The sequence below is a fragment of the Pelobates fuscus genome, chromosome 2, assembly GCF_036172605.1.
Source record: "Pelobates fuscus isolate aPelFus1 chromosome 2, aPelFus1.pri, whole genome shotgun sequence".
In the NCBI taxonomy this organism is placed as follows: Eukaryota; Metazoa; Chordata; class Amphibia; order Anura; family Pelobatidae; genus Pelobates; species Pelobates fuscus.
The window spans coordinates 438,593,730-438,619,847 of record NC_086318.1 but is presented as its reverse complement, the minus strand read 5'-3'; the positions used below and the strand labels follow the sequence as shown (position 1 = coordinate 438,619,847).

Here is a 26,118-nt window from a genome sequence, read left to right as displayed (position 1 = left end):
CTCACTATATTGGATGCATTTTGTATTTATTCAACAATCAATAGCGGTTCGATTCACTCGCAGACTGGCCAAACATAGGATTAAAATGATGCTTCCTGATTTTTAGTAACAGTGACATTTTCACGCTTTCCAAGATGGAATATCACTCTCGATCAAACAAACAAATTGCACGGTTGTTGCCTATTGCGTCCAGGCCGCGTTCTTCTCCCACCCCACACCCATTTTACAAGCTTCCTGACCTCAGAGAGCATTCCTTGGCTTATTTATAGACGTGGAATCTCACTCTGGGCTTTGTAATCTTATGGAACATGGGTAGAGTTCTAGTTTCGCCTGTCTCCCCTCGAGTTTGGAAATCCATCGTTAAACATTTCCATATGTTTGTTCACTCAGCCGCAGCTAACTCTCCAAAAAGCATTTTTCCAATATACTTCCTCTTGCTAGCCTGGCAGTGAGCTGCCACAGGATTTTCTGTTTGGGTTCTTTATGTCGGTTTTTTTCACGTTAAGGTCTCTTGGGCTCTCTCAGTTTGACCGTAACTGCTACTTGGTCACATGCATCCTGCAGCTTGTTCCTCATTAGTCTGTTTTCCTCATTAGCCATTCTAAGCTTCTATTAAAGAGATGTTGCTTCTTGTGTGGATTTTGTTGAGTTCAGATTTCAATCATTTTCCAAATACGTTTTCTGCTTTAATGTCTCTGACTTACAGCAAAAAACAGGTGTGAGGAAGGCTGAACTTGATGGACGCAAGTCTCTTTTCAGCTATCTAACTATGTAACTATGTAACTATGTAACTTACTGATGTTACATTGGCAGCCAATGGGTATGTTGATAAAGCCACAATTTGTAGCTGACGTCCCAGGGGCCAGCTGAAGCAGTCTTGTGCGTAGGACTAACTGTTATATCGGTAGTTTACATGCTACTTGTTATTATGTAGCTGCTTGGTTTGACTGACATTGATTTTAGCTGAAAACACTTATTCAAGAACTGAACAATTTTAGGAGATACCAACATAGGGGCAAACAGTGAGCTTTAATTCACATAAGAATATCAGGTCTATAGCACTGCTAGTCCCCTAGCAAGGGTCCACGTCCCACCAATGTCTTCAGGGGAGCCTACAATTTTGGAACATTGGTGGTTCTTAAATAACAGTTCAAGAACCACAACATTCAAAGTGTGGAATGAAATCATTGTATATTTATTTAAAGCAGACCTATCATGTGTTTTGGTTTTGTAAAAAAAAAAATCCTCCTCTTAATGCTGTGTACATTTTGTGGATTTGTGTCTGTTGTTACACACTTCTCTTTAAAGGGACATGCCAAACACACATAAAGCGCTTTAACTTGCTGAAGTGCTTTATGTGTAAAGAGTGTGCCATCTATTTTTTACATTGTGCAAAAAAGTGCAGATTTCAGTATAAATGTATAATTTTATAAATTAACCTGGTTACACCCCCCAGGCTGTCAATCAAACAACCGGTCCTGTTACTTCATGGTTTGGTTAGCTCAGTGGAGTTAAACTCAGCAGGCAGCTATTGCCCAGAGCACCTGCCTCGCAAAGACGTCTAATTGACCTGCACTATTATATAACTTACCTCATTTCCAGATCTCCACGGGTCTACAGCAGCGACCCCGATCCGCCTCTTTGGCTGACAACATCAGAATTGATGATTTCAGCCAATTCAATGATTTTCAACAGGAATCATAGAGCATTAAATCAATGCATCTCTATGAGGAAAGTTCAGTGTCTCCATGCCGAAGAAGGAGACACTGAATGTCAGTCACATTGTGCAGCATTGACCCGAGGAAGCACCTCTAGCAGCCATCTGAGGAGTGGCCAGTGGAGGTATCCCTAGGCTGTAATGTAAACACTGCATTATCTCTGAAAAAACAGTGTTTAATGCAAAAAGCCTGAAGGTAATGATTCTACTCACCAGAACAAATTCAATAAGCTGTAGCTGTTCTGTCCCTTTAAATTTGAAATTCCCTTTGAATTCTTGAGATTTATCACTTTAGTAAATAATCATGTTTGTGTTTAGACCAATTGGAAGGAGTTTCCCATCCCATACAATGACCCAGGGTGAGCAACCGATCACTGTCCTGTGAATAACGACTACAATCGATTGATTGTTACTGTATTACGTTATTAGGATATCAGTTGTAATGGTTTATTTTGATATCCTTTGTTTTTGTTATTTTGTATTTATATAGACTGATTACATTGTTTGGGAACATATAATCATAGCAGAGACTCCTTTGAGTTTATACACAGCAGATCTATTGCTGAACATTTAACCCTTTGAGATACGTACAGGGTATTTCACTAAAATGAGAATTTATAGTGAATTCAAGTGAGTTTCACATTTAAGGCCAGTGTAGCCAAATTGAAAGCATCGCCGACTTTTTTGGGGGGTTTGGCTATGTGGACTATAAATTTGAAATTCACTTGGAATTCTCACTTTAGTGGATAACTTTGCTGGCTGGGAAGTGCCATCTCCTGGGAGAGACGGATTGTCGTCAGAGGGACAATTATCAGGAATTATCAGGGATCTTACAATTTAAACCAGAATAGCTCTGCTGGAATAGGTTCTCAGCCAGCTGTGTTTTATGTTGAGCTGTTTTGGTCTTAAATTTTAAATTCATCTTAAATTCACGTTGGAGGAAGACTTAGGGGGAAGAACTAACAGCTTACTTTACAAAACAACTGAAACCAGGCTGTGTCTAGCCACAGATTGCTGGTTTAGAATTCCTTTACTATTTGTTTACATTTTTAACGATAGGATGTTTAGCTGAATATCTGTGCTTGTCTGTAAGCAGGAATATCTGATTTTCCATTTGTGCATTGCAGGATGAGCTGGATCTCACAGATAAGAACAGAGAAGCCATGTTTGCCCTCCCACCGGAGAAGAAATGGCAGATCTACTGCAGCAAAAAGAAGGTAGGAGCTACGTTGTAAATAATATTGTCCGGAAGCGAAACAAGCTTAATGTATGCCTTCATGGAACAGATTTAAAGGAACACTATAGGGTCAGGAACACAAACATGACGCTATGGATTCCTGACCCCATAGTGTTTAAACCACCATATAGCCACTGTGCCCCCTAAATATAATACAATCTTACCTTTATTCCAGTCTGCTGCTGCTGGCTCTGTCCCTGATCTGCCTGCTTGGCTGACATCAACAGAAGTGATTCTCTGAGCCAATCACATTGCTTCCCCATAGAATTGGCTGAGACTGTCAAGAAGGCAGATCAGGGGCAGAGCCAGGACAAGCCAAACACAGCCCTGGTCTATCAGCATCTCCTCATAGATATGCATTGAATAAATGCATCTCTATAAGGAAAGTTCAGCGTCTCCATGCAGAGAGTGGAGACACTGAATGCCAGTCACACTGTGCAGCATTGCCCAGGAAGCACTTCTAGCAGCCATCTGAGGAGTGGCCAGTTGAGGTATCATTAGGCGGTAATTTAAACACTGCATTGTCTCTGAAAAGACAGTATTTACTGTAAAAAGCCTGAAGGGAATAATTCTACTCACCAGAACACTGCTTTAACATGTCCATCTCGGAGAAGACTAGGGAGACAGTAAATAAAATCCTTTTATTGTAAGCACAGCAGATCAAGGCAGTCTCTGTTTTCAATAAACAAATCAATGTTACTTTGAGATTATAAATTTGAGAGGAGGCAGTTGACACAATTGAAAACGAAAAGTTGGTTTGTATTTGAACTAAGACAAATAAGTGATGTAAAGAATACTGTGCTACTGTACAAACAAAGTATAACAAACACCTGGACCAATGGCCTAATGGAAGCAGTAAGAGGTATCCATCAAGTGAAATTGTAACAAATATAAAAAGAAACAACACAGTTGTGCAAAAATATACATTATACATATCCAAAAAAATAAAGAGTAAATCGCTAGTTAGACTAGGCTTAATTTTACAATGTGCTGTAAATCACAGAGATATTTTGGTAAACTGCCAGTAACGGATATTAATTGAGGAAAGACGGCTACAGGTGTTTGTCTCCAGTGTTTATTTACTAAATAACGAATTACAGTGAATTAAAAAGTTTAGCCCAAAATAACCAAGCCCTGGCTAATGATGAGTTGAAAAATGTGCTCTTTTTACCTGGAGTCTGAAATTCATCACAATTTGATATTTAGTGAATACAATCATATCAGGAATATTCAATGATTTGTGAATTGAGAACAATTCTGATTTAGTTCTGAAATTAGTTATAAATTAATGAATAATACAACATATTGGCAAACCAGCGTGATTGGAGATCGGGTATCTGGGAGGCTCAAACACGGTTTACGTTTGCTAGTGTTCTTGTCCCACGGCAGTGAGTCTGGTATTTCAGATGGGGCAAGTCTTTTTTTAATGGAGAGAAAGCAGAGACCATTTATTCGTGGGAAGAAATCACCCTTTTAGAACCAGCGTATCAATCAGCAGAGCTTCACAATTATCTAACTCAAACACTCAACAAACTCTTATCACAATCTGGGTCATTTTAACGTTTTAAACATTTATTCTATCCCCAGTGCTGTATTTACTATCAAATAGTGCTAGTAACCCTAAACATCTACATTCATATCATCAGACTGTCCAACTGATGCACATAAACAAATGTTTTTCTTTTATATATTTATTCTTTTTAAGCTAACTTACAAAAGGATCAGTACGCTATAGCTGATAGATAGCTGTGTACATGTGAAGTGTGGCCGTTGTATAATGTGGCAGGAGCTGTATAAGTGTGATTGGCATTGCCTTACATTTTAATGATGAGTATACATATTGGTTAATAGGTAATATGGGCCACATTCTATATCACTGTAAAGGTGGTCAATAGAACACAGTGTTCTGTAACTTCACGACATTACAGTGTGTGCTTCTAGACTTATCCCAAACATTCCTTGTGATTGGATGGCCCTCTTGCATGCTTTATCACATTCTCATTAGATAGAAATATCCTGTTCACCTCTTTTGGCAGAATCTGTAACCATTAATTAATGTATCAGAGCCTTCTGTGGTTAATTAATAGGGCACTCCGTTCACACTCTGCATTTGTTTTTGTCTTCGAGCCTTGATGATGAATAGCCTTAAAAATTTTCCAGGAGCTGATTGAACATGGTATAATGTTTGGTTTTTCCATCCTTCTGGATTCCAGAGACAAGTTCATTAACCTCTGTCCAACCTCAGTCACTGTGGCTGGTGGGAATCGAGTTCGGAACACTTTATTTACTAGGGAAAAAGTATCTTTATTGGGCATGTAAAGTGAGAAAGAGTATGTCAATAAAATTATATCCTTACTAGAAGACATCTCAAAAGAATATCGCAGTGTGCCCGGGGGAAAGATGATAATTTGCATGAAATGCCCTTTCTGTGCTTTTGCAGAAGGCAGTTGAGAAATCAGAGTGGAGTTTTATCATTTAAATGTTTGTAGCACTCTTGCAGAAGGTCCTATGTATTTCATGGAGGATGTAGCTTGATTCTATACACACTAAATATGTGCAAAAAATGTTTTTCTCAGTAATCCGTCCCAATAAAACTCCCGGTAATCATCAATCAGAGCAATTCTGAAAATGTGGTTCATTCATAAACAAACTAACCATCAAGCCAAGCCCAATTTGGTTCGAGCAACTCAGTTCGTTTATGAATAAACCAAATTCTCTAAATTGTTCCGTTCACCGATTGCCAAGAATATTATTCAGACGAAATGCTTAATACTAAGTTTTGTACGTCTAATACACAGCACGGTATCATCCGATAGATAAATCAGGGGAAGCTCGGCAGTGCTTTCAACAGAATTCCACAGTAAGTTTTACGCAACTATACATCCTTACAGCAGATTTGTAAGTGGTGTCATTTGGAAACATCAAAATTATCTGAATCACTCCTTCTGTCAACAACAGCTGTGTACATGCAGCGCCTAAAGACACGTTCTGGGAAGATGAGTCCTCCACGTATATCATGCTACAGATGATGTAATATCGCTTCAAGAGTGTTGATAATAACAGTTACAGGCTATGAATATGCAGCACGAAACCTCATTCTTTTTAGGAACGCAAGTAAACAAGAACAGGAAACATGGACAAGATTTATTACCCATGATGTAAGTTACTCTCGCTGCGTTTGCATATTTTAAAACTGATATTTAAAATATGGGGTCAGGAGTAAAGGGACTTTAAATCTTTCAGCGTTCACTGCTCAAACTGTCCCCAAGTTACTTAGCATCAGGCGAGAGGACAGATTATCTTAAGATGGAAAAGAATAAAATGAAAACATTAACATTTCTTAAGATACATTCCAGGTCATGGGGTCTATGAACATTCAAATGCTATTATTACTTCTATGTCTTTACCATGAGATGACTGCTCCCTAACAATGTTTGTCCAGAAACGGACATCTCTGTACAGAACTAAGGAGGAAGTTATTAGGGGATAAATTACTTATAATATGTTTCATATTTGCAAAGTCTTTGTCCAGGACACAGTATATAGATTGTTAAGTATTATATTGCAATGTGCAAGTGCTTTGTGATTCTGTAGAGTGTTAGGGCTAATAGATGCCGTTAAGGACAGAACATTTCTTTTAATTGAACCTTAAACTAGTTATAGCTATTTTCGCTGTAGGTGATATTGGGATTGTATGCAATGTACTCATTGCCCTGCAGTGTTCATGGTTATGATGAATATTGTAGATCTTCTGACAGTCACCTCTGTTAGTAGAATAGACCTCCCAGAGACGGACTCTAGTTTGCTTCATGCATGAGTGTTTTTGTGCGTAAAGTAAAGTAAATAATGAGGTGGGATTGTTGTTGAGGAGAACTTCCCAATGGAAGCAGACCTCTGGCAAGCATCTGTGGATCTCCTACAGCAGAGGTCTAACTCGGAGGAAGACCTCATAGGACCATGACGAGGAAGTCATAACGCCCAGTTCTGACTGCCATCTCTTCCCATGACTTCCTAGACATTTAACAGCAGCTACTTCATTCCAGGTGGACCAGCCATGTCAAGGGAAATGAAAAATAGTTATTTAATACAAATAATGCTGAAATAAACATAAAAAGCAGAACTAACAACTGAAATTGGAAATAGGTACAGGAGTTTGAAAAAAAAAATAGCTTTCCCCAACCATGATAAATAACAGAGACCAACTGAAGATTGATCCCTACATAGCAACCATGTACATTTTTGAAGCCAGGGCTCCTGCTGAGCTGGGTTGTTCTGTCATTACCCTCGTTCCCTGTTGGTTGGTTAGGTCTTTCTCCATTGATAAATGACTCTTGTTAGACAGCCTTATTGTTCTAGCTGTCAAAGCCAGCACAGTTAATTGAGATAGTTTAATTTGATTGAGCAGAAAAAGCCTGCAGAATAACATTCCTATGTTAAATAACACATTCCTATCTGACGGATCTCCCCTTGCTGATAATTTGTTTCTATGGTTTGTCATCAGCCAGACATTGGCCTTTAGAATGTGAGATAAAAACTCCCTATTCACTATTTTGGAATTTTAGATTTAAATATTTTTTTTTTTATTTATTTATTTTAAGCTTTAAGAAGCAAGCATACTGAATTGGTAGTCATCACTACTTGAAGACATAAAGATTAAAGTCTATTCTGCCCTGTGTCCTCCCCTACTCCACCATGCTACCAGCACTGCAAAAGGGTCTAAGAGAAAATAAACTCACGACAATGACATATAACCTCTCCTCTTACATGTTCCTCAAGGGAATAGAGGGTATGGACAAGTAGCCCAGCCTCTCTCCAGTTATGTGGTATAAAGTAAGAAAATATAAACAGAATAATAGTTTGGAGCACAGGACATGCAAATATTCAGTTTGGTATTTGGATCCAGATTCCTCTCTTTGCCTTCCCTCTCATTTTGGGCTGTAGGTGATGTAGGTGAATCTATGACTACAGCTCAGTTACCATGACGTTCTAAAGTCTGGACATCAAAGTGCTTCATGCAAGCTGCATTCTGCGTCCACAGTCTCTAGAGATAAAACAATAACATCCTACCTAAGAACCCCCTGGATCTTCTCCGCAGGGACCCATTAGCAGAATGTCCAACTGCTTTCATACATATGGCCAGCACATTACGATCATTAAGATGTCACATTGAGGGATTTAGGATTTGCAAACTTACAGGATGCAGAACTCAACTGTAGCAACAAACCACCAAGTACCACATACCATATCAGATGAGAATACAATGCTATTGAAGGTTTGCATGCCTGTAGTCACTGGAGACCCTTCTGACTGCAGAGATATTACTGGAGTAACTCTACATATAACAAACATAACAGACATGGTACACATACATACACAGGAGGGACACCCCATATTTCCGAAACCCCCACCATGATGTTTTAATAAATATAACAGGCTTACAGACCATGAAGGGAAATGACTTCTCCTTGTATCAGTGTTAAGACCTGCAGTGGTTATGGTACTGCGGTCTTCTATTCCTTTCCCAATAGCTGAGCATAAGTGATTATAGCTGCAGCAGGGAGTAGAGGAATAGTAGAGATGAATGCAGCTTCCAAGACGATTCTCCCCAGCAAATAGAATATCCCCCAAACATGAGCCTAGACTTCATGAAGGGTGTAACAGGAATGAAGTTTATTGAAAACACACTGGCTTTTATGAGAAATCCTCCTGCAAGAGGACCTCCCACAGCAAACAAAGACATTAACCAATCATCATACAGTTTTACAGTAATACACGCCTTCCCTCTGCCTGGGAGATATTGAGATAAGTTAAGGAATAAATCAATTATCTCCAGGCAGAGGGCACACAATTTCCCCAAAAGTTGGAACACCCCTTTCCCCACAAGGTATCCCCACATTACATATCCCCTGATAGCCCTGATCTGGGGGACAAACATATCCAAATTTCACCCAGATCGGTTCAGGGGTTCTTAAAAAGTATGGAAGTCATATGTTACCGACCACACACGAGGCTTCTGCCTAAAACAGTTCCACGAATTCAGCGTGTGCGGTCAATTCAGAAAACGGTAAAAAATGAACAATGTACCGAATGGATCCTCCTGGCTCATAGGAGCGATTGCTCCCCTTGTCCGTACGAACAAAACTACTGAATGGCGCTCTCCTGGCTGTTTGGTAACTAAAGGAAGCAGGCGTTCGGTAGTTTCAGCGGTGGTTCCTGAGGTCGAGTGTCCGATTTTAGTTCCAGACACTCGACGACCAAATCCCGCTGACTCCCCTCATGCGAACAAGATGGCCGCCATTTTCTATTCCACGTGGCGTTCGGCTATACGAACAGCGGCCGCCCAGGGAGCACTTAATAGTCGGTTCTTTTGAAGTTAATGAGCCAGGAGGGTGGTCGGTGTTCAGTCGTTTCAAACTACCGAACCAATATTCAATATCCATGCAGTAAATGGAGGAAAAAGCCAGAATAAAGAAGAAAATATTAAATAAAAGTCTATTTTCTTCACAATCGGTCTACAAGATATTGCTCTCTCCTGGTGCTCCTCCTACCTCTCCCAGCGCTCTATCAGTGCTTCTTTCTCTGGCTGTGCTTCTTCTCCCCAACTCCTCTATTTCGGTGTCCTCCAAGGTTCAGTCCTTGGTCCCCTCCTGTTCTCCATCTATACTGCCTCCCTTGGTAAACCCTTTGGCTTCCAATATCATTTCTATGCACATGACACGCAAATCTCTCTGTCCTCTCCTGATCTTTCCCCGTCCCTCTTGACTAGTGTCTCTGACTGCCTCTCTGCTATGTCTAACTAGATGGCTGCCCACTTCCTTAAACTAAACTTGACCAAAACTAAAATGCTGGTCTTTCCTCCCTCAAGTGTTGTTACTCCTGTGTCTGTCTCCCTCCTAGTCAACAGTGCTACCATCAGCGCCACCATGCAGGCTTGCTGCCTAGGTGTTCTCTTTGACTCCGACCTCTCCTTCAAGCCTCATGTTCAGTCTATCGCCAAATCCTGTAGTTTCCATCTCCAAAACATTGCGCGCATCCGACCCTACTTAACGCCAGATGTGACTAAGGTGCTGGTCCATTCCACTGTCCTTTCTCGCCTTGACTACTGTAATCCGCTTCTAAGTGGTCTTACGTGCTCCCAACTTGCACCGTTACAGTCCATAATAAATGCCGCGGCGAGGCTCATCTTCCTGCCCGACCACACCTTCCACGCCTCACCCTTCTGTCAGTCCCTACATTGGCTTCCTGTAAGATATAGGACTAAATTTTAAATTCTGGTTCTTGCTTTCAAATCGCTACATAATGCTGCTCCCACCTATCTATCCTCTCTAATACACAAGTATGTCCCGTCTAGGCCCTTACAATCTGCTGAAGACTTACGTCTATCTTCTGTCCGTACTCCCACCTCTGATCCTCGCCTTCAAGACTTCTCGAGGGCTGCACCATTCCTGTGGAACTCGCTTCCCTCCTCCGTTAGATGCTCACCCAGTTTCCACTCCTTAAAAAAAATCATTAAAAACCCACTTATTTATAAAAGCGTATCAATTAAACTGTTAATAGCTCGGCTCCTGACTGATTCCTCTTCTGCAACTGTCACTAGTCTAATACTATCCTTACCTTTTTGTGTCATTTTACCTCACTCCCTCTAGCATGTAAGCTCATTGAGCAGGGCCCTCAATCCCTCTGTTACTGTGTCACTATACCCCACTCCCTCTAACATGTAAACTCACTGAGCAGGCCCTCAATCCCTCTGTTACTGTCACTATACCCCACTCCCTCTAACATGTAAACTCACTGAGCAGGCCCTCAATCCCTCTGTTACTGTGTCACTATACCCCACTCCCTCTAGCATGTAAGCTCACTGAGCAGGGCTCTCAATCCCTCTGTTACTGTCACTATACCCCACTCCCTCTAACATGTAAACTCACTGAGCAGGGCCCTCAATCCCTCTGTTACTGTGTCACTATACCCCACTCCCTCTAACACGTAAACTCACTGAGCAGGCCCTCAATCCCCCTGTTACTGTGTCACTATACCCCACTCCCTCTAACATGTAAACTCACTGAGCAGGCCCTCAATCCCTCTGTTACTGTCACTATACCCCACTCCATCTAACATGTAAACTCACTGAGCAGGGCCCTCACTCCCTCTGTTACTGTCACTATACCCCACTCCCTCTAACATGTAAACTCACTGAGCAGGCCCTCAATCTCTCTATTACTGTGTCACTATACCCCGGTCCCTCTAACATGTAAGCTCATTGAGCAGGGCCCTCAACCCCTCTGTTCCTGTGTGTCCAACTTGTCTGGTTACAACTACATTTCTGTTCGTCCACCCATTGTAAAGCGCTCCGGAATTTGATGGCGCTATATAAATAATAACATAATAATAATAATAATAATAATAAAAAAGCAAGGCTGTCTGAAAATACTCCCTTACAAGAAATACCTATGCATGTTGTCTTCATTTGGTACATCACGGACATCCTGCCACAGCACGATAACCGCATCAGCCATTTAGTTATGGCCACATCTCCATGCATCCTTGCCAGTGGCTTGTGTTGTGCTGTATAAAGCCTTGTTGGCCCCAGCCTACTGGCCCCCGAGGGCCGTAATAGTCTGACTCCTTGTCTCTCCAGCTCTTTATAAACTGCAGTTTACTGTACTTTGCTATTATTATTTGTATTATTATTAATTATTGGCATTGTACTATAGGTAGAACTCAATCTTTACATTGTATGAGTCCATGCTGGCGAATAGATACCGTCTTCTAGGAATTGTAAACAGACATTTCAGTGCAGTGTGAGGCGTAAAACGTTCGTTGCCGAATGAAAAATCCTTTCAGTGCAATCAGGATTTTATTTATTTTTGGCATCTCTTCAGGGTTATTCAATAAATGACAAAATATAGGGAATTAAATACTGAATTCCAAAATTTAGCCTAAAATAACATCTTTGGTAAAATTCTCTTAGAGTCACAACTTGGCTATTTTTTTTTTATGAATTCTGCAGTTGAGATTTCAATTATTTTCTCTAATGGAGCTACATTCTTGCAGCATTCACAATTAAGGGGAAACAAGATATTTTAAGATCTAATAAGTGTGAAGTGTCCCGTGGTTATAGTTAGGTAACTGTTACTTTCTAAGTAGTGCTTATAGTTTTCATTAACTTGTTTGTACAGTTTATTTTTCTGGGGCATATTAACTGTGCAGCTGTATTAATAAAGCACACCGTAAAACGTTTCTATAACTAAATACATATCTGGAGCCCAGCTGCCACATTACAAACTCTCATTCGGGCACCTGTTAAGGAAAAATCTAATTACTTAAGTCACAAGGCCGATACGTCAAAAATAACTATAACTTCATTAAGGGGCCTCAGTAAAAAAACAATATTAGGTCACTTTAAATATCATGATAAATATTGGCCTTCTGATTTCAAGATTCTTTTTAACACGATATTTTAAAACATATTAGTGGCATATCAGGTGAAGTCAAGTCAAAAGAATTTCTCCATTACCCTAAGGATATAAAAAGCTTGGGTTTTATAGAAAAAATGCAGCAGAGGTTTAGATTCATTTCCACAATTTACATTTTCTGTTATCTGATACTTTCATGCTTTATATATTCATAGAATAATACATCAGTCAGTTATTCTGTATCTATTTATATGGTTATATATATGTTGTATGTAGTAATATAGTATCACATTATATATATATATATATAGAGAGAGAGAATCACAATATATATACTCTGATATAGTATCACACTGTATATAATAATATAGTATCACACTGTATATAATAATATAGTATCACACTGTATATAATAATATAGTATCACATTATATATATATATATATATAGAGAGAGAGAGAATCACAATATATATACTCTGATATAGTATCACACTGTATATAATAATATAGTATCACACTGTATATATATATAAAGAGAGAGAGAGAGAGAGAGAATCACAATATATATACTCTGATATAGTATCACACTGTATATAATAATATAGTATCACACTGTATATATATATAAAGAGAGAGAGAGAGAGAGAATCACAATATATATACTCTGATATAGTATCACACTGTATATAATAATATAGTATCACATTATATATATATATATATATAAAGAGAGAGAGAGAATCACAATATATATACTCTGATATAGTATCACACTGTATATAATAATATAGTATCACATTATATAGATATAGAGAGAGAATCACTATATATATAAATATATATATAGAGAGAGAGAGTGTATCACAATGTATATAATAATATAGTATCACACTGTATATAATAATATAGTATCACACTGTATATAATAATATAGTATCACATTATATATATATATATATATATATATATATATATATATATATATATATATATATATATAAAGAGAGAGAGAGAGCATCACAATATATATACTCTGATATAGTATCACACTGTATATAATAATATAGTATCACATTATATAGATATATAGAGAGAGAGAATCACAATATATATATATATATATATATATATATATATATAGAGAGAGAGAGAGAGAGAGAGAGAGAGAGAGTGTATCACAATGTATATAATAATATAGTATCACACTGTATATAATAATATAGTATCACACTGTATATAATAATATAGTATCATACTGTATATAATAATATAGTATCACACTGTATATAATAATATAGTATCACACTGTATATAATAATATAGTATCATACTGTATATAATAATATAGTATCATACTGTATATAATAATATAGTATCACACTGTATATAATAATATAGTATCACATTATATATATATATATAACACGGTATATACAGATATAGAACCTCCTCTGTTCTGTTAATGGAAATTTATGAATGTGCTTGTTGTATGCTGGGTCATTCTTTGACCCATTGACATGTGAGCACACTGTCAGTCCCTTTGATAACCTGTAACATGTTACATGGAGTTCTCTTTATCCCATGCAGTACGGATCCCTGATTAATGGGGGTTACTGCCCTTTTAAAATCTACCACCTGTTGGATCCTGCCCTCCAATATGGAGAGACATATATCTATATACTTTATTACGCAGAGCATGCACAGGGAGATTGATGGATAACATACAGTGTAAATCCTTGTGTGAGAGTCTGGCCCCCAGGCACAGGGCCGATTCCTGACGAGAATAATATTACCTCATTTGGAGATGACTTGGTAAATCCTGCACATAACATGTCGACTGGAAGCAACGATCACTGGGCACAAATATCAAAATGTTGTACAATAATCTTGTTCAAGGTTTATTACTGTTGTGCCTTTGACTTTATTTTTGAATATAGCACATTCTGTCACATCCAATGCGTACATACATGATCTCATACTGATACATACATGATCTCATACTGATACATACATGCTCTCATACTGATACATACATGATCTCATACCGATACATACATGATCTCATACCGATACATACATGATCTCATACTGATACATACATGCTCTCATACTGATACATACATGATCTCATACTGATACATACATGCTCTCATACTGATACATACATGCTCTCATACTGATACATACATGCTCTCATACTGATACATACATGCTCTCATACTGATACATACATGATCTCATACTGATACATACATGCTCTCATACTGATACATACATGCTCTCATACTGATACATACATGCTCTCATACTGATACATACATGCTCTCATACTGATACATACATGCTCTCATACTGATACATACATGATCTCATACTGATACATACATGCTCTCATACCGATACATACATGATCTCATACCGATACATACATGCTCTCATACTGATACATACATGCTCTCATACTGATACATACATGCTCTCATACTGATACATACATGCTCTCATACTGATACCATACATGCTCTCATACTGATACCATACATGATCTCATACTGATACATACATGATCTCATACTGATACCTACATGCTCTCATACTGATACATACATGCTCTCATACTGATACATACATGCTCTCATACTGATACATACATGCTCTCATACTGATACATACATGCTCTCATACTGATACATACATGCTCTCATACTGATACATACATGCTCTCATACTGATACATACATGCTCTCATACTGATACCATACATGCTCTCATACTGATACCATACATGATCTCATACTGATACATACATGCTCTCATACTGATACATACATGCTCTCATACTGATACATACATGATCTCATACTGATACATACATGCTCTCATACTGATACATACATGCTCTCATACTGATACATACATGCTCTCATACTGATACATACATGATCTCATACTGATACATACATGCTCTCATACTGATACATACATGATCTCATACTGATACATACATGCTCTCATACTGATACATACATGCTCTCATACTGATACATACATGATCTCATACTGATACATACATGATCTCATACTGATACATGCATGCTCTCATACTGATACATACATGCTCTCATACTGATACATACATGCTCTCATACTGATACATACATGCTCTCATACTGATACATACATGCTCTCATACTGATACATACATGCTCTCATACTGATACATACATGATCTCATACCGATACATACATGATCTCATACTGACACATACATGATCTCATACCAATATATACATGCTCTCATACCGATACATACATGCTCTCATACCGATACATACATGCTCTCATACTGATACATTCATGCTCTCATACTGATACATACATGCTCTCATACTGATACATACATGCTCTCATACTGACACATACATGCTCTCATACTGATACATACATGATCTCATACTGATACCATACATGCTCTCATACTGATACCATACATGCTCTCATACTGATACATACATGCTCTCATACTGACACATACATGCTCTCATACTGATACATACATGATCTCATACTGATACATACATGCTCTCATACTGATACATACATGCTCTCATACTGATACCATACATGATCTCATACTGATACATACATGCTCTCATACCGATACAAACATGCTCTCATACTGATACATTCATGCTCTCATACTGATACCATACATGCTCTCATACTGATACCATACATGCTCTCATACTGATACATACATGCTCTCATACTGACACATACATGATCTCATACGGATACCTACATGCTCTCATACTGACACATACATGATCTCATACCGATACCATACATGATCTCATACCGATACATACATGCTCTCATACTGATACATTCATGCTCTCATACTGATACATACATGCTCTCATACTGATACCATACATGCTCTCATACTGATACATACATGCTCTCATACTGATACATACATGCTCTCATACTGATACCTACATGCTCTCATACTGACACATACATGATCTCATACCGATACCATACATGATCTCATACCGATACATACATGCTCTCATACTGATACATTCATGCTCTCATACTGATACATACATGCGCTCATACTGATACATACATGCTCTCATACTGATACCATACATGCTCTCATACTGATACATACATGCTCTCATACTGATACATACATGCTCTCATACTGATACATACATGATCTCATACTGATACATGCATGATCTCATACTGATACATGCATGATCTCATACTGATACATACATGCTCTCATACCGATACATACATGCTCTCATACCGATACATACATGCTCTCATACTGATACATTCATGCTCTCATACTGATACATACATGCTCTCATACCGATACATACATGATCTCATATCGATACATACATGCTCTCATACCGATACATTCATGCTCTCATACCGATACATACATGCTCTCATACCGATACATACATGCTCTCATACCGATACATACATGCTCTCATACTGATACATACATGCTCTCATACTGATACATACATGCTCTCATACTGATACATACATGATCTCATACTGATACATACATTCTCTCATACTGATACATACATGCTCTCAAGCTGATACCATACATGATCTCATACTGATACATACATGATCTCATACTGATACCTACATGCTCTCATACTGACACATACATGATCTCATACCGATACCATACATGATCTCATACCGATACATACATGATCTCATACCGATACATACATGCTCTCATACTGACACATACATGATCTCATACTGATACCTACATGCTCTCATACTGACACATACATGATCTCATACCGATACCATACATGATCTCATACTGATACATACATGCTCTCATACCGATACATACATGCTCTCATACTGATACATTCATGCTCTCATACTGATACCATACATGCTCTCATACTGATACCATACATGCTCTCATACTGATACATACATGCTCTCATACTGACACATACATGATCTCATACTGATACCTACATGCTCTCATACTGACACATACATGATCTCATACCGATACCATACATGATCTCATACCGATACATACATGCTCTCATACTGATACATTCATGCTCTCATACTGATACATACATGCTCTCATACTGATACCATACATGCTCTCATACTGATACATACATGCTCTCATACTGATACATACATGCTCTCATACTGATAAATACATGCTCTCATACTGACACATACATGATCTCATACCGATACCATACATGATCTCATACCGATACATACATGCTCTCATACTGATACATTCATGCTCTCATACTGATACATACATGCGCTCATACTGATACATACATGCTCTCATACTGATACCATACATGCTCTCATACTGATACATACATGCTCTCATACTGATACATACATGCTCTCATACTGATACATACATGATCTCATACTGATACATGCATGATCTCATACTGATACATGCATGATCTCATACTGATACATACATGCTCTCATACCGATACATACATGCTCTCATACCGATACATACATGCTCTCATACTGATACATTCATGCTCTCATACTGATACATACATGCTCTCATACCGATACATACATGATCTCATATCGATACATACATGCTCTCATACCGATACATTCATGCTCTCATACCGATACACACATGCTCTCATACCGATACATACATGCTCTCATACTGATACATACATGCTCTCATACTGATACATACATGCTCTCATACTGATACATACATGATCTCATACTGATACATACATTCTCTCATACTGATACATACATGCTCTCATGCTGATACCATACATGATCTCATACTGATACATACATGATCTCATACTGATACCTACATGCTCTCATACTGACACATACATGATCTCATACCGATACCATACATGATCTCATACCGATACATACATGATCTCATACCGATACATACATGCTCTCATACTGACACATACATGATCTCATACTGATACCTACATGCTCTCATACTGACACATACATGATCTCATACCGATACCATACATGATCTCATACGATACATACATGCTCTCATACTGATACATTCATGCTCTCATACTGATACATACATGCGCTCATACTGATACATACATGCTCTCATACTGATACCATACATGCTCTCATACTGATACATACATGCTCTCATACTGATACATACATGCTCTCATACTGATACATACATGCTCTCATACTGATACATACATGCTCTCATACCGATACATACATGATCTCATACCGATACATACATGCTCTCATACTGATACCATGCATGCTCTCATACCGATACATACATGCTCTCATACTGATACATACATGCTCTCATACCGATACATACATGCTCTCATACTGATACATACATGCTCTCATACTGATACATACATGCTCTCATACCGATACATACATGCTCTCATACTGATACATACATGCTCTCATACTGATACATACATGATCTCATACTGATACATACATGCTCTCATACCGATACATACATGCTCTCATACCGATACATACATTCTCTCATACTGATACATACATGCTCTCATACCGATACATACATGCTCTCATACCGATACATACATGCTCTCATACCGATACATACATGCTCTCATACCGATACATACATGCTCTTGGAGCTGTGGCATTGATACACATTTCCAATCCTTCTGATCATTGAAATAGTGGGGTTTGGGATTTTGGGGGAAGGGAGGGAGTGGTATTACTGAAGGCACTATAACAACTTTAGTAAGATGAAATTTTTACAGTGCTTACAGTGTTCTGTTAATGTGTTTTGCTATTGTGAACTAAATTTCCCATAATGCATTGCCATCACTTGGTGTTATCAGTCATTGCTAATGTCAGACTGTAGCTGAGTCATTAGCCTCTCAATATGTCGAAAGGACAAAGTGGACCACTTTAATTTGAGGGAAGAGGCTGTTTTGAGAACTTTTAGGTGACTTGCTAATAATGTATAAAACTAAATTGTAATTTATAAGAAGAATTATGTATTTTATTTATACTGACTGATTTCTAAACACATTTATTGCAGTTTTAAGGAACACTAATGTTAGGAATACAAAACTTTATTCCCAACGCTATATCGACCCTGTCCCCATTACTTTAGGGTTAAAACCCCTTTTTCCACTGTCTTTCCAGTGCAGAGGTTCCTTGGTGCTGGCTCAGTCTCCTCCTCCCGAGACATCGCGCCGATGGAGGGAGCTTAATGTGCATGCACAGTGTGCTGCATGCACGCATTGACTCAGTGCTTTACACTGGATGCCCTCATGCAAATTGTGAGGATGTACAACATCAGCTTAATGGAGTTAAAATCCAATTAGAACCCACAAAGCACCTCTAGTAGCTGCCTCGAACTGTCTGTAGAGTTTTCCCAATTTGGATACTGTGTCCTAAAATGTAAAATTCACTCTGGATTCCTGAAAATTTGGCGAATCATCACGCTAATGGGATTTTGGGAATGATTTGTATATTCAGTTTTGGCATAGGACTTGCTGGTTCTCCTGCTCTGAATAGTGAAGATAACTTGTCCCTGCCACTCTCTGCTCTGGAACTGAAGGGATAAAGGCATTCCATCCTGTACAGTGATGCAAGGAACGGATCTTGTGCTATTCTGGAACTAATTAACCTACAGATCCTTAAACATTGTTCTCCAGTTGTCAGCTAAAGAATGTATGAATTGCATGCATGTATCAACATTATCAGGTTCTCTGGGTTTAACCCCCACTGCACAAACATTCTGTAGACATTTGAACTTGGTAAATGTAATTTGCTCTGTACATTGTACGTCTTACCATTACTTACTGTCAGTTCCTTAATATGAATAAATGTCACAGAAACAGTCTTAACCACAAACTGTGTAAGCATCATGGAAAAGGGGAGAGGAGGTAAATCAGGAGAGGAGGTTAGTCTGCGGGGACGAAGAGTTTTCGTAAAAAAATACAACAAAACGGCATGACATCTCCTTTATTTAAAGGGTAGTAGATACCTAAAATAGTCTTACAGTGGAAGCGGTAAAGGCTAACAGTGATATAGAAAGGGTAGTAGATACCTGGAATAGCCTTCCAGTGGGAGCGGTAACAGTGACATAGAAAGGGTAGTAGATACCTGGAATAGCCTTCCAGTGGGAGCAGTAAAAGTGATATAGAAAGGGTAGTAGATACCTGGAATAGCCTTCCAGTGGGAGCGGTAACAGTGACATAGAAAGGGTAGTAGATACCTGGAATAGCCTTCCAGTGGGAGCGGTGACAGTGACATAGAAAGGGTAGTAGATACCTGGAATAGCCATCCAGTGGGATCAGTAACAGTGATATAGAAAGGGTAGTAGATACATGGAATAGCCTTCCAATGGAAGCAGTAAAGGCTAACAGTCATATATAAAGAGTAGTAGTTACCTGGAATAGCCTTCCAGTGGGAACGTAACAGTGACATAGAAAGAGTAGTAGATACCTGGAATAGCCATCCAGTGGGATCAGTAACAGTGATATAGAAAGGGTAGTAGATACCTGGAATAGCCTTCCAGTGGGAGCAGTAACAGTGATATAGAAAGAGTAGTAGATACCTAGAATAGCCTTCCAGTGGGAGCAGTAACAGTGACATAGAAAGAGTAGTAGATACCTGGAATAGCCATCCAGTGGGATCAGTAACAGTGATATAGAAAGGGTAGTAGATACATGGAATAGCCTTCCAGTAGGAGCAGTAACAGTGATATAGAAAGGGTAGTAGATACCTGGAATAGCCTTCCAGTGAGAGCAGTAAAGGCTTACAGTGATATATAAAGGATAGTAAATACCTAGAATAGCCTTTCAGTGGACGCAGTAACAATGATACAGAAAGGGTAGTAGATACCTGGAATAGCCTTCCAGTGGAAGCAGTAAAGGCTAAAATTGATACAGAAAGGTTAGTAGATGTAACAGATCACCTGGCACTGCGACTGGATACCTTTGTTGACGGATGCTCCTAGTGCTTCCCGAGGGCTCCAGGCACTCCACTATAAGCACTGCAGACCCCACAAACCGAAGCAGCTTGGTTGGGGTCTCGCCATCTCCTACCCACCCTGGACCTACGACAAGGCTCCAGGTTCCAGTGGGTGACACAGGAACAACCTCTTACAAGAGCTTAGTGATTATTCAAGGAAGTATGAAGAGCATAGCAATCCCTTGTAGCAGATTCCCCCAATAAGAGACATGACTCTACAGGGAGTGCAGAATTATTAGGCAAGTTGTATTTTTGAGGATTAATTTTATTATTAAACAACAACCATGTTCTCAATGAACCCAAAAAACTCATTAATATCAAAGCTGAATATTTTTGGAAGTAGTTTTTAGTTTGTTTTTAGTTATAGCTATTTTAGGGGGATATCTGTGTGTGCAGGTGACTATTACTGTGCATAATTACCGTATATACTCGAGTATAAGCCGACCCGAATATAAGCCGAGGCCCCTAATTTTATCCCAAAAAACTGGGAAAACTTATTGACTCGAGTATAAGACTAGGGTGGGAAATGCAGCAGCTACTGGTAAATTTCTAAATAAAATTAGATCCTAAAAAAAATATATTAATTGAATATTTATTTACAGTGTGTGTATAATGAATGCAGTGTGTGCGTATGTGTGTGTGTATGAGTGCAGCGTGTGTGTATGAGTGCAGCGTGTGTGTATGAGTGCAGTGTGTGTATGAGTGCAGCGTGTGTGTATGAGTGCAGTGTGTGTGTGCATGAATGCAGTGTGTGTGTGCATGAATGCAGTGTGTGTGTGTATGAATGCAGTGTGTGAATGCAGTGTGTGCAGGGCCGGTGCAAGGATATTTGCCGCCGTAGTCAAAAAACATTTTGCCGCCCCCTCCCCCCCCATATGTCCTGACTTCCCCTCCTCCTCCCTCAGTGGTCCTTACCTCCCCACCCCCGTGTTCCTTCACCCCCCCCCCCCCCAGTGGTCCTGACTCACCCCTCCCCTAGTGGTCCTTACCCTCCCCTCCCCTAGTGGTCCTTATCCCACCCCCTCCCTCTCATAGTGGTCCATATCCCCCCCCATCCCTCCCATAGTGGTCCATATCCCCCCCATCCCTCCCATAGTGGTCCATATACCCCCCCCCCTCCCTCCCATAGTGGTCCTTATACCCCCCCTCCCTCCCATAGTGGTCCTTATCCCCCCTCTCCCTCCCATAGTGGTCCTTATACCCCCCCTCCCTCCCATAGTGGTCCTTATCCCCCCCCCCTCCCTCCCATAGTGGTCCTTATACCCCCCTCCCTCCCATAGTGGTCCTTATCCCCCCCCTCCCTCCCATAGTGGTCCTTATACCCCCCCTCCCTCCCTCCCATAGTGGTCCTTATCCCCCCCTCCCTCCCATAGTGGTCCTTATCCCCCCCCCTCCCTCCCATAGTGGTCCTTATACCCCCCTCCCTCCCATAGTGGTCCTTATACCCCCCTCCCTCCCATAGTGGTCCTTATCCCCCCCCCTCCCTCCCATAGTGGTCCTTACCCCCCCCCCTCCCTCCCATAGTGGTCCTTATCCCCCCCCCTCCCTCCCATAGTGGTCCTTATACCCCCCTCCCTCCCATAGTGGTCCTTATCCCCCCCTCCCTCCCATAGTGGTCCTTATCCCCCCCCTCCCATAGTGGTCCTTATCCCCCCCTCCCTCCCATAGTGGTCCTTATCCCCCCCTCCCTCCCATAGTGGTCCTTATACCCCCCTCCCTCCCATAGTGGTCCTTATCCCCCCCCCCTCCCTCCCATAGTGGTCCTTATACCCCCCCTCCCTCCCTCCCATAGTGGTCCTTATCCCCCCCTCCCTCCCATAGTGGTCCTTATCCCCCCCCCTCCCTCCCATAGTGGTCCTTATACCCCCCTCCCTCCCATAGTGGTCCTTATCCCCCCCCCTCCCTCCCATAGTGGTCCTTACCCCCCCCCCCCTCCCTCCCATAGTGGTCCTTATCCCCCCCTCCCTCCCATAGTGGTCCTTATCCCCCCCCTCCCTCCCATAGTGGTCCTTATACCCCCCTCCCTCCCATAGTGGTCCTTATACCCCCCTCCCTCCCATAGTGGTCCTTATCCCCCCCCCTCCCTCCCATAGTGGTCCTTACCCCCCCCCCTCCCTCCCATAGTGGTCCTTATCCCCCCCCCTCCCTCCCATAGTGGTCCTTATACCCCCCTCCCTCCCATAGTGGTCCTTATCCCCCCCTCCCTCCCATAGTGGTCCTTATCCCCCCCCTCCCATAGTGGTCCTTATCCCCCCCTCCCTCCCATAGTGGTCCTTATCCCCCCCTCCCTCCCATAGTGGTCCTTATACCCCCCTCCCTCCCATAGTGGTCCTTATCCCCCCCCCTCCCTCCCATAGTGGTCCTTATACCCCCCCTCCCTCCCTCCCATAGTGGTCCTTATCCCCCCCTCCCTCCCATAGTGGTCCTTATCCCCCCCCCTCCCTCCCATAGTGGTCCTTATACCCCCCTCCCTCCCATAGTGGTCCTTATCCCCCCCCCCCTCCCTCCCATAGTGGTCCTTACCCCCCCCCCCCTCCCTCCCATAGTGGTCCTTATCCCCCCCCCTCCCTCCCATAGTGGTCCTTATCCCCCCCCCTCCCTCCCATAGTGGTCCTTATACCCCCCTCCCTCCCATAGTGGTCCTTATCCCCCCCCTCCCTCCCATAGTGGTCCTTATCCCCCCCCTCCCATAGTGGTCCTTATCCCCCCCCTCCCTCCCATAGTGGTCCTTATCCCCCCCTCCCTCCCATAGTGGTCCTTATACCCCCCTCCCTCCCATAGTGGTCCTTATCCCCCCCCCCTCCCTCCCATAGTGGTCCTTATACCTCTTTTTTTTGTTATTATTAATTTTTTATTATTATTTCTTATTTTTTTATTATATTTTTTTTTCGTCCCCCCTCCCTGCTTGATACATAGCAGGGAGGGGGGCTCCTTCCCTGGTGGTCCAGTGGCAGTTCAGTGAGGGGAGAGGGGGGCTGGCAGAGCTGTACTTACCTTTCCTGCAGCTCCTGTCAGCTCTCTCTTCCTCCGCGCGGTCTGTGCAGCTCCCTCTGTCAGCTCACACTGTAAGTCTCGCGAGAGCCGCGGCTCTCGCGAGACTTACACTGGGAGCTGACCGAGGTGCTGAACGGACGGCGCGGAGGAGGAGAGAGCTGACAGGAGCTGCAGGACAGGTAAGTACAGCTCTGCCAGCCCCCCTCTCCCCCCAGTCTGTATTATGGCAATGCAAATTGCCATAATACAGACATTGACTCGAGTATAAGCCGAGTTGGGGTTTTTCAGCCCAAAAAATGGGCTGAAAAACTCGGCTTATACTCGAGTATATACGGTATTAGGCAACTTAACAAAAAACAAATATATACCCATTTCAATTATTTATTTTTACCAGTGAAACCAAGATAACATCTCAACATTCACAAATATACATTTCTGACATTCAAAAACATAACAAAAACAAATCAGTGACCAATATAGCCACCTTTCTTTGCAAGGACACTCAAAAGCCTGCCATCCATGGATTCTGTAAGTGTTTTGATCTGTTCACCATCAACATTGCGTGCAGCAGCAACCACAGCCTCCCAGACACTGTTCAGAGAGGTGTACTGTTTTCCCTCCTTGTAAATCTCACATTTGATGATGGACCACAGGTTCTCAATGGGGTTCAGATCAGGTGAACAAGGAGGCCATGTCATTAGATTTTCTTCTTTTATACCCTTTCTTGCCAGCCACGCTGTGGAGTACTTGGACGCGTGTGATGGAGCATTGTCCTGCATGAAAATCATGTTTTTCTTGAAGGATGCAGACTTCTTCCTGTACCACTGCTTGAAGAAGGTGTCTTCCAGAAACTGGCAGTAGGACTGGGAGTTGAGCTTGACTCCATCCTCAACCCGAAAAGGCCCCACAAGCTCATCTTTGATGATACCAGCCCAAACCAGTACTCCACCTCCACCTTGCTGGCGTCTGAGTCGGACTGGAGCTATCTGCCCTTTACCAATCCAGCCACGTGCCCATCCATCTGGCCCATCAAGACTCACTCTCATTTCATCAGTCCATAAAACCTTAGAAAAATCAGTCTTGAGATATTTCTTGGCCCAGTCTTGACGTTTCAGCTTGTGTGTCTTGTTCAGTGGTGGTCGCCTTTCAGCCTTTCTTACCATGGCCATGTCTCTGAGTATTGCACACCTTGTGCTTTTGGGCACTCCAGTGATGTTGCAGCTCTGAAATATGGCCAAACTGGTGGCAAGTGGCATCTTGGCAGCTGCACGCTTGACTTTTCTCAGTTCATGGGCAGTTATTTTGCACCTTGGTTTCTCCACACGCTTCTTGCGACCCTGTTGACTATTTTGAATGAAACGCTTGATTGTTCGATGATCACGCTTCAGAAGCTTTGCAATTTTAAGAGTGCTGCATCCCTCTGCAAGATATCTCACTATTTTTGACTTTTCTGAGCCTGTCAAGTCCTTCTTTTGACCCATTTTGCCAAAGGAAAGGAAGTGGCCAAATAATTATGCACACCTGATATAGGGTGTTGATGTCATTAGACCACACCCCTTCTCATTACAGAGATGCACATCACCTAATATGCTTAATTGGTAGTAGGCTTTCGAGCCTATACAGCTTGGAGTAAGACAACATGCATAAAGAGGATGATGTGGTCAAAATACTAATTTGCCTAATAAT

The 26,118-nt window shown here is 41.0% G+C and overlaps 1 protein-coding gene across 3 annotated transcripts in view; it reads left to right on the top strand.

Annotated features, from left to right (window-relative positions):
- The window catches only part of DAAM2 (dishevelled associated activator of morphogenesis 2), a 257,845-nt gene that overhangs the window by 97,465 nt on the left and 134,262 nt on the right, over positions 1-26,118 (top strand). For all 3 annotated transcript variants that reach the window (XM_063444117.1, XM_063444115.1, XM_063444116.1), the window contains exon 3: positions 2,845-2,934. In XM_063444117.1, the coding sequence (XP_063300187.1) occupies positions 2,845-2,934 (90 nt within the window). The remainder of the gene's footprint in view (positions 1-2,844; positions 2,935-26,118) is intronic.